Source organism: Crocuta crocuta, unplaced genomic scaffold (assembly GCF_008692635.1).
Source record: "Crocuta crocuta isolate KB4526 unplaced genomic scaffold, BGI_CrCroc_1.0 scaffold31, whole genome shotgun sequence".
In the NCBI taxonomy this organism is placed as follows: domain Eukaryota; kingdom Metazoa; phylum Chordata; class Mammalia; order Carnivora; family Hyaenidae; genus Crocuta; species Crocuta crocuta.
The window spans coordinates 3,794,705-3,805,557 of NW_027528362.1; the positions used below are offsets into that span (position 1 = coordinate 3,794,705).

Here is a 10,853-nt window from a genome sequence, read left to right on the forward strand (position 1 = left end):
AGGTCATGATCTCACGGTTTGTGAGTTTGAGCCTTGCATCGGGCTCTGTGTAGACAGGTCAGAGCCTGGAGCTTGCCTCAGATTCTGTGTCTTCCTCTCTCTCTGCCCCTCCCCCCCTCAAAAATAAATAAACATTAAAAAAATTTTTTAAAGATTCAGCAGGATCCCTGGATCTGAGTAGGAAGCACTAGTAGTAGCTATAGCAAAACTCAACTGATGGGACCGTTTGGTGACCTCAGGGGTCATGGGTCGTGAGAAACTACTAAGTAAGGGTACAGTGTCACTCGTCATGCACTGTCCCTTCACTGCATTGCACTGAGACCAAGTAGTTCCTAAAGAGTTGGGGGCCAGGCAGAATCTTCCCCCAGTTTCATCACTTGGATTCCCCTCTCAACCTTCCCACCAGCAAGCTGCCCTCAGCATCCAGAGGAGCTTTGGGTCCTATTGGTGGTGGGGATTTTGTTCGCTTGAAACCCCCATCCTTTCTCACTCCTCTTCCTGGGAGCTCCAGATTCAGCCCCTCAAGCTATCAGAAATGAGAAGACTTCCTTCTCTGTTAACAAAGGTAAGCTTAGCATTTCACTGCGGACTTGGTCCACACTTGGACTTTGCACTTGGACTCTAGTTTGAAGCTCCAAGTACAGCAGGGACTTCATGGGTGTTCACCTACCACCACCACCTTCAAGCCCCTGCAAGTGGTGGCCACTGATTCAGTGGGTGCGGGATGGTGTAGAACATCATGGTTTCCAAGCAATGAAAAGCACCACGCCTCTCAATAGTATCATTCCCCAGTCCCTTGGGTAGTGGGAAGTTGCACAGTTAGTACTTAACTCTGTGGCCTAAAGATGGGAGGATTCAGTTCTGGCAACTGTTGGAGTCCAACAACGTTCAGTCCTTTCTAGGATCAGTAAGATGCGTTAGTTGTACTTGCAAATCCTGCTGCAGAGGCTCCCTTTCTTGGCTGCATTTGGACTCTCCTTGGAAGCTTTCAGGAAACACTTATGCCTGGGACTTGCTGTGAGGCTCTGATTTAATTGGGTTAGGGTATGTGGACTGGGATTTTTTTTCTTTTTCTAAGTTCCCCAGGTGATCATAACGTTCAGCCACAGTGGAGACCTCTATACTAGCCATTAGCTACAGAAAGAAACCACCAAGTTGGGTTCAGAATTAACATTCCAAATTGCAGATCTTAAAATGGACATTGGCTTAGTTGATTATTACTGTTATTTCAGATATTGTTAGCAATTTGGTAATTTTCTTTTTAGAAATGCTTTTCTTTAAACACAGATTTTTTTCTGGTTTGATGCATTTTCAGTTATCTATTTTCATAGCATCTACTTGTATACAATGGTAGGACATGACTCAAGAAATTTTTGTGGGAGCAAAACTTCCTGTATTAGGGCAGTGACTACACGTTGGAATCATCTAGTGATGCTGGTCCTCCAGCTAGACTGCACATCAGAATCATGTAGGGAGCTTTTAGAAGTCCAAGAGCCTAGGCTTTATCTCAAACCAGTGATGCCAGATTTTCTGTGCTGGAGCTTTAATGTCAGCATACATGAAATTTCCCCAGATGATTTCAGTGTGCCCCCATGTTTGAGTCAGCCTAGAGCAGTAGTTCTCAAACTTCCATGTGATAAACTTTCCTCAGAGATTTGTTAATATGCAGCTTCCGATTCAGTGGGACTGGGGTGGGGCCCAGATTCCACATTTCTAACAAGTTCCCATGTGGTGATGGTAGTCATTACCATGAGAGATGGGAAATTCTCACATGAGGACGGGTAAGAGACCAATAGTGCTGGTCTGGTTACACTCATATAAGTTGCAAGGACTTAGCTCAAATATTTGAGAGAGGCTGGCCATATTATCAGTGAATTGAATTTGATTACACTGCATGAGGTCCAGAACTTGATCATTTTTAAAAGGCCCCTGAGTGATGGTTATATTGAATCCCAGGTGGAAAACCCCTGCAGCATTAGGGATACCTTTATAGTTATATTAGTGGTTAATAAAAATATATCAGGTGGAGGAGGAAAGAAAACCAGAACAAGGCCAGGAGGCCCCCTTTCAGCCAGAAGGACCCCTGGACCTGCCGAAGGATGTATTATCCAAAAAAAGGTCCTTCTGTAGAGAGAACCCACCATAAGGCTACCAGATTTTTTCAGCCCTTGTTTTGCATAATGTTTGAATACATTTACATGTTGACTATCAAGAGGCCCTAACTCCAAATATGTAAGATAAAATAAAAGAAGTTAGCTCTTGTCACCTACTGCAGTTGTATTCAGACGCAGTAGTCAGTACTGGGCACAACTCAAGTAGGAACAGATTTTGAAACAGCCGGAGATGGGGAAGGAGAGGACACACCAGCAGAACGGGAAGCAGGGAGGCTCGGGGACGCCGAGATGGGCTTCCGCCACCTTCCCAGGGCCAGGGTCCCCTCTTGGACCTCCGAGTCCACAGCAGAACCTGAAGCCCAGACTCCCTCTACACCTTTCTTCTTTTCATTATTCCAAACGTTTTTGCTGCCTTTGATCTTTTTCCCTGGAGCTTCATTATGTATAGCCTTTAGCCTTCCTGAGCTGCTTGCAGGCCATCCTGTGGGTGCTCTTCCCTGGACCTTCTGGGCATGTCCTGTCTCTTTTGTGGCACCTCCCCACAGGGCTCGGCACAATGTGAGTCAAGGCCACTGCGTACAGTTGTGTGGGGTATGCCCTGATCGGGGCACCTACAGAGAGGCACGCGCCCCGGCTGAGTTCAGCCTGTCTCCACGCACTGAAGCACGCTGCCTCGGGAGCAGGAGGCATCTTTTGGCCCTTCCACCTGCTGAAAGGTATGAGGGAGCACTTTTTTCATATTCACACAAAGGGACCCTGACGTATGCTGGTGAAGGCCCAGTGCCAGTCACTCAGCGGGTGCTGTCCAAGTGTTTACTGAATGACTGAGTAAATGAACAGACCAACAAATGAAGGAATGCAGTGGAAGGCAGGATCAATAAGAGCCATCCAGGTATAGGTTTATGAGGCCCTAAACTCAGATGTAAAAACAGTGTTTATGGAAAGGAGGGGATAAACATGGAGAAGCAGCAGCAGGCTGTGGGTTGGATTCAAGTTTCCAGATGGCAAAGGCGAGAGGGAATAAAAATGACCTCCTACCTGAAATGACCACTAAAACGTGACTCTTCCACAAGAAGAATAAGGACAGTGTGATTGCAGATCCGTCCTACCTTCCCACCTCTGGATTGCCGGCTGCTTTAAATGATAAGGTAATATGTGAGGCCCTTGCTGAGCAGTGTGGAGAAGACCTAGGCCTGCCCTTCCCTCACAGAGCTCAAGGTCTGGTTGAGGGTGCTGGAGACAAGACTCCTGGGGCAGTGCTGTGCCAGCCAGCATCATACATGGGTGACAAGCTTCAGATACTTATACTGGCTGTAAGCGCATGAGGCTTTACTGCTTGTGGTGAGCTGTCCCCCGTATGAGGTAGCTTATATGTTGCTTCTCACCGATGAGGAAATTAATACTTGGAGTGATGTGGCAGCTTGCTTCTCATCCCGTCTTCTGAATGCCAATCACAGCATTGGGTTGAATCATATAAAATGACCAGTTTTGTGGGTCAAAAATGGCATTTAGTCCCCAAGTTGCATACAGCCCATCTTAACACTTTTTTGAGACTTTTTGAAATTTTTATTGATTTGTTTTAAGCCAGTTATAAAAGGAATCTTTTTAAAGGGAGTGATACTCTTTCTAGTAAATATGCAAAATAGGAAAAAAATGTGCAGCAGCAGAAAAATCTTAATCCCCTATTCCTTAGTTCAGAGGCATGCCTCATAACATTTTGATGTATTTCCTTTCAGATATTTTTCTCTGCATTTTTTACAAATTTGAGATGTTATTGCATATATAATGTTATATTTTTTGTTTAAAAATAACAATAATTGGGGCGCCCAGGTGGCTCAGTAGATTGAGCATGCAACTTCATCTCAGGTCGTGATCTCACAATTCCTGGGTTTGAGCCCCACGTCGGGCTCACTACTGTCAGTGTGGAGCCCACCTCAGATCCTCTGTGCCCCTTTCTCTCTGCCCCTCCTCTGCTCATGCTCTTTATCAAAAATAAATATTTAAAAATTAGATACTGTAACATTAAATATCTTTTCTTAACAATAGCAGCATATTTCATTGAATGTACATACTATAGAATTCATCCAACTTTTGGACCTGAAAGTTGTTTTCAATTTCTTAATATTTCTTAATATTTTACACATCTAGTCTTATTTCTAGTTATTTTCTTAAGATAGTCTTAAGATAAATTTTCTTAAAATAGTTTATTAGTTCATCCCAGCAGCTACAGCAGAATACTATAGACTGGATGATGTATAAAAACAACAGGACTTTATTTCTCACAGTTCTAGAGGCTGAGAAGTCCAGGATCGAAGCTCTGATAGATTTGGTGCCTGATGAGGACTCACTTTCTGGTTGTTGGTTGTAGATGTCAGTCTTTTTGCCATGTCCTCACGTGGCCGCAGGGGGAAGGGAACTCTCCCGGGCCTCTTTTCTGAGGGCAGAACCCTCAAGACTTAATCACTTTCCAAAGTCCCCACCTCCAAATACGCTGGTGCTCAGATTTCAATATACGATTGGGTAGACACAAACATTCAGCCTATAACACTTCCCAAAAGGAATTTTATCAAAAAACTTGAGGTTACTGACTCAAAAAGTAGGAAACTTTTAAAGTGGTTTTTTTTTTTTTTTGTATCATCAATTGCCTTTCCAGAAAGCTCGTGCCACTTTGATTAACTTTGCCTTGATAGCAGAACCAGACCTTTACTGGTTCTGGTTTGGTTATGAGTGATAAATCCTGTAAGAGTTTAAAGAAGGGGCGCCTGGGTCGCTTAGTCGGTTAAGTGTCCGACTTTCGCTTAGGTCATGATCTTGTGGTTCGTGGGTTCGAGCCCCGCGTCGGGCTCTGTGCTGACTACCAGCTCAGAGCCTGGAGCCTGTTTCAGAGTCTGTGACTCCCTCTCTCTCTGACCCTCCCCTGCTCACGCTGTCTCTCTCTCTCTCTCTCTCTCTCTCTCTCCTCTCTCCTAGAAATAAATAAAAAACATTAAAAAAAATTTTTTTTAAAGAGTTTAAAGAGAGTTTATGTTTATTTATTTATTTTTGAGAGTGAGACAGAGAGAGTGAGTGGGGTAGGGGCAGAGAGAGAGGGAGAGAGAAAATCCCAAGCAGGCTTAAGCTGAAAAGGAAGGCTTTTCCATTAGTAGCACAGCAGAAGCAAAGGTATTCTGGAAACAATGACTGCAGCATGTTGTAGAGACAGTCATAATCTAAGTTTCTTAGAGTAGCTACTTACTGAGTAGGAATAATAGGCTGTAAATTAAGGAAAAGAATATCAGCTGAGAATGAACTGAATCATACAGGTAGTGAGGAGCTGTTTTTGAGGACAGTTTTTGAGCAGGGGAAGGTATGAGAAAAACAGTGTTTTAATGATTGTAGACTATCCAAGAAACCAAAAACATCATTAACAGGGGCAGGAGACTTTTTTTTTAAGTTTATTTATTTCTATTTGAGAGAGAGAGTACAAGCAGGGGAAGGATAGAGAGAGGGAGAGAGAGAGAATCCCAAGCACTTGACAGTGCAGAGCCCAATGTGAGGCTCGAACCCACAAAATATGAGATCATGACCTGAGCCAAAGTCGGACGCTTAACCAACTGAGCCACCCAAGTGCCCCCAGGAGATTTTTTAAAGCAATCATCTGTTTTAAATTACACTTCAGTGTGGCATGCAATGGAATATTATTCAGCCATCAAAAAGAATGAAATCTTGCCATTTGCAGGGATGTGGGTGGAGCTAGAGTGTGTTACGCTAAGTGAAATAAGTCAGAGAAAGAAAAATACCATATGATTTCACTCATGTGTGGAATTTAGGAAACAAAACAGAAGAACATATAGAAAGGTAGGGGGAAGAAAGAGTAGGGAAGGAAACACACCATAAGAGACTCTTAATGATAGAGAAAAAAACTGAGGGTTGGTGGAGGGAGATGGGCTAGATGGGTGGTGGGTACCAAGGAGGGCACTTGCTGTGAAGAGCACTGGGTAATGTATGTAAGTGATGATTAAATGAATTCTCCTCCTGAAACCAATATTGCACTGCTAAGTAAAATATAAACAAACATTTAAAAATAAATAAAATTAACTTCATATAAACATGCTAGGAACGATTTGCTCGAGTGCTTAGCATATGACGGTGGTATGATTTACGACATGAGCTATGTCTGGGAGCTCAGGCTTGAAATTCAAATAGTGTAGCTTGGAGACCACAGTGGCTGGTTCCAAAATGGCAGTCAGAAGCTATTTCCTATGAAGGAAGTCTCAGTTTTCATGAAATGAAGGCCAGTTGCCAGTGGGACAGAGAAGTCCAGACATTTACTCTATCAGGTGAAGTGAAAGATATAGGAAGGACCCACTGAAGTTCTTTCGACTTGAGCTGTTCTCCTCCTCTCTTTGGGTTATACACATGTGGTTACAACAAATTCTGATGAAAAGTAACTTTGCCTCCCCCACCTCTGTAAGCATTTCCTGGCAAATAAAATCTCATCTCCTTTAATTGTATTTTTACCAATTTTAAGGAAATGAATATGTTGCAAATTTTGGTTTCCAGTGTGAATAATTAAAATGTGATTGTTGCTGTTACATAGTTATATTTTCTCCCTTAAAAATTTTTTTAAATGTTTTATTTATTTTTGAGAGAGAGAGAGACAGCATGAGCAAGGGAGGTTCAGAGAGAGAGGGAGACACAGAATCTGAAGACAGGCTCCAGGCTCTGAGCTAGCTGTCAGCACAGAGCCCGACGCGGGGCTCGGGCCCATGAACTGTGAGATCATGACCTCAGCTGAACTCAGACGCTTAACTGACTGAGCCACCCAGGCGCCCCTATTTTCTCCCTTTTAAAAAGACAAACCAGGGGCACCTGGGTGGCTCAGTTGGTTGAGCATCTGACTCTTTCCACTCAGGTCATGATCCCAGGGTCATGGAATTGAGCCCTATGTCAGGCTCTGCACTGAGCCTGGACTCTGCTTATGATTCTCTTTCTCCCCTCTTCCATACTCCCTCACTTGCACTCTTTCTCTCTCTAAAATAAATAAATAATAATAATAATAATAATAATAATAAAGATAAAGTAGATATTTTCAGTCAGTGCAAAATGATGACAGATATTTCAGTTATTCTTCAGCTAACTGGCCATAATATATTTTTGTTCATTATATGTTTTATATTAAATAAAGTGTCTTGTAAGACATGTACACTTTTAAAATCCATCTGTATCTCACCATACCTCACATAGTACAGTGCTTATGCTGTGGAAAGATAAGCCTGAGACTCAAGTTTTCTAGCGTATTAAGATTGGCTGCAAGAAAGAATGAGGGGCCACACATAGAGTCAGTAGGCCACCTAGGAGTGAATGATTTTTCTTGTGATTCATTGTCACAAGGCACAGTAATCATGGCAGAATATTACAACTTTGCAGAATATTTGGTGGCATTAACTTAGGATAAGTGCTGCTGACATGTTTTTGGAAAGGATGATGCAGTTTACTCAGGGCAGAGTTAAACATTAGGACGTTTCTGACTTGCTGTGGCTTTAACCTTAACTACGTGCTTCATAACGTAGCTTGTCTGTTACGGGGAGGGCTGGCTTCATGCATGTGTGACCTGCACCGTCACACATGGCTCTGTGCTTGCAAGGGTCAGGTGCTTGGCTTGGTGTTCTTCTGTCACCATCTAAAATTCCTAATAAATTTTGGACAAGAGTCTACATTTTCATTTTACTCTGGTAAATGATGTAGCTGGTCCTGAATGTGAAAACTGATTTCACCTTCCTTTACCATATATTATGGGCTAAACCATAATTTTTGCAGCACCTAATTATGGATCTGATTAGGGATGAGGGCTGCAGTGAGCCAAAAAAGCTTCTGGCCAACAACTCTTATTTCCACAGGAAACTAAACTGAGTACAGTAGGGAATGGAAGAAGAGAGCAGAGGTCAGAAGCAGGCAGGGGCTACTGATACCCATCCCTAGTTTTTTCATTAAAAACAACAGCAATCCCTACTCTGTGCCCACCACCACACCCGCCAGGCTCTCACTAAGCACTTCATGTGCTTGTTTTCCTTTCACTGAAGCCTGTTAGTAGTCTGCAAAATTAGTATCGTTTTTATAGATGAAGAACCTGAAGTTTTCAGTAATGAAGTTGTCTACCATTCTAGAGCTAGTAATGATCTTTTCTCATTTGTTATCCATTCTGCTCACTCAGGAAGTGGCCAACCATCCTTGTCTGTTGTTAAAATTGAACTTGAATCACTCATTTGCCTACTTTACACTCATTGGCAGGGAAAGGGCCATACACTAATGCTTATGTAGATTGTTTATTTTCTGTTTTTACTTTCATATAATTGAAGATAGTAATGCTATTTGAGACCTTCTGGATATAAATTTCTTTTTGTCCTTGGATACTGTCTAGATAATATACTAATACTGGAAGTGTTTTTCCAAGATGAAATAGGTACACACTCATTCTTTTCTCTGAAGATCGTCTCAATAAACAGTGCTGTATATTTTTTAAACTTCAGCCAAAATCACATTTTGTTTCTTGGTTATTTCTGTTCTCCTAGTTGTTTTGTGTGATTGTGATCTGCTGAAATTAAAATAGATTATCCTCTTTCTGTTTTAATTTTGCATTAAAATAAGGTTTTGCAAAAATTCATAAATTGATCCTGTTTTAGACTAACCCCAATTATGTCTCCTGCAGGAAACCATCTCTGGCAGCTGATTTGCCCAGGCTTGGATATAGTTCCTCCTCCAATCACAAGTACATTCCCCGGAGGGCAGTGCTCTATGTACCTGGAAATGATGAAAAGAAAATAAAGAAGATTCCCTCTTTGAATGTAGATTGTGCAGTGCTCGACTGTGAGGATGGTGTTGCTATGAACAAAAAGGTAATAGCATCATTTTTCCTTAAGATGAGAAAAAGCAGTAGATTGCAATTTGGTGCATCTCGGTAGCATTGCTCACTAGTTGGAAAGATTCTACTCACCTCTTGCTATATACTAATGTATTCTTGACCAGTCCTTCATACGGATTCTGAATGTGTGTGTCTCTTTTCTCCAAGACAAAGGAAGAACCCAACTAAAATATATTTAAAAGCATGACCATCAGTATATGTGACTATGTGTATGTATTGATGAAGAGATAGACACTGAATCCATTGTGGCTATGATATTTACCAGTTTGGGTAAATACTGTAATCTGAGAATTGGGCTGTAAATTTTTCAGAGCAGTAAGATATAATTAGGAATTCATGCCTTTTGAATATTGAGTAATGGCCTTATCTCTTCTGAGACAACTACCAAGAAAATAAAAGATAGCCTTCTATGAATAAGTCACCATTTTCCGTACTTAATTTAAGGGAAGCAACACACAGAACCTTAGGGTTGCGGCTTTGGGCTTATTTCCTCATGGCCTGACCACAGAACTGAGCCTTAAAATATATCCAGTTGTAAACAGGTGCAAAATGTTCTTACTGGATAGTGGCAGAGTGGGTACTTTTTGTGTCATTTGGTTTGCTGAACTTTATCTTCCAGGTTTATATAGTGAACGTGGATTTCTTTAGTAATTAGGTGAAATAATTAGGTGTAAATCATTATAACAATAATTTATGTTAGCATGGAACTTTTTAAGTTAAAAACATGTTTTTACTTGACCTTTGTCTAGTCCCTAGACAGTGAGGCTGTCTGGGAATAGATTGTGGGGCTCGGGGACAGAGGGAGCTGACCATCTGGATTCATGCCTATCTGGATACTTTCTTGTCTTAAGTGATCTGAAATAGCATGGCCATACTGTACAATTTTCTTGATTAATTGCTCTTCTTGGAGACTCTAGCAAATATTTGCCTTAATTAAAAAAAAAAAAAAAGAATTTCTAGCATCTTCCTAATGGTCAAAACAGGACTTTCCAAGTATTTGGAAAAGGATTAGAATGAGCATGTGGAATCTAAAGCGTGTCCTCAACATCTTTGGCATGCCCCAAGGAAAATACAATTAATCTTCTTTCTAGCAGAGATTAAGGTAAATAGGCCTTTTCTTGAAGGATATAATGTGCTTCCAGTATGCTCCCTTCCAAAACTCATGTAGTGCACTCTAAGATTAGATACTAAATTGTAATTTCAGTTCTATGTGACCCAGGGCAATTCACTTTACTTCTTTGCCTCCATTTCTTATCTATACTGTGGGATGACAAAATCTTCTTTTGTCAGGGACAGGGATTATTATGAGGAAGAAGTTTGATAAAATGCCTGGGAGTAGCTTGATTTCCTATAGGAAATAGATTAGATAAGTCCTGTAGTAATCATGATTAGAGGGGAATTTATTTTAGCATGTAGCACAGTGAGCCATTAGGTGCCCTGATAAACTTCTAATTATATTTCTTCACAAATCTCGAGACTCTCTTCCCATATCCACCAGAGGATGTTTCCTTCCACCCAGATAAGTTTGAAATATTGTCCATTCTTGCCTCATATTTCGTTACTGTCCACTCGTGTTCTCATATCATCCTTGTACCCAGAGCCACTTCTTAGGAGGAAACTAAGGGAAGGAGAGGGAAGAATTCATGATGCGTGAGCCATGCCTGCCATCTTTGTGTCTATATCCAGACAGTGTCTTCACCAGGACGCTCCAGTTCTCTTAATGCAGTTAAACTTTCCATTAATTGCTAGACACACGGTTTTATGCATGTTGAGCTTGGAAGTCAATTGAATTTCTCTTTCTTACCACAGAACGCTCTGGCAAACCAGGCTAGTGCTTG

The 10,853-nt window shown here is 41.5% G+C and overlaps 1 protein-coding gene across 1 annotated transcript in view; it reads left to right on the plus strand.

The window, feature by feature from the left end:
• The first annotated feature begins 1,734 nt into the window (after window positions 1–1,734).
• Window positions 1,735–10,853, plus strand: part of CLYBL (citramalyl-CoA lyase) — a 110,923-nt gene continuing 101,804 nt past the window's right edge. The window contains exons 1-3 of the mRNA XM_077753963.1: window positions 1,735–1,781; window positions 2,660–2,830; window positions 8,803–8,989. Coding sequence (XP_077610089.1) covers window positions 1,735–1,781; window positions 2,660–2,830; window positions 8,803–8,989 — 405 coding nt within the window. The remainder of the gene's footprint in view (window positions 1,782–2,659; window positions 2,831–8,802; window positions 8,990–10,853) is intronic.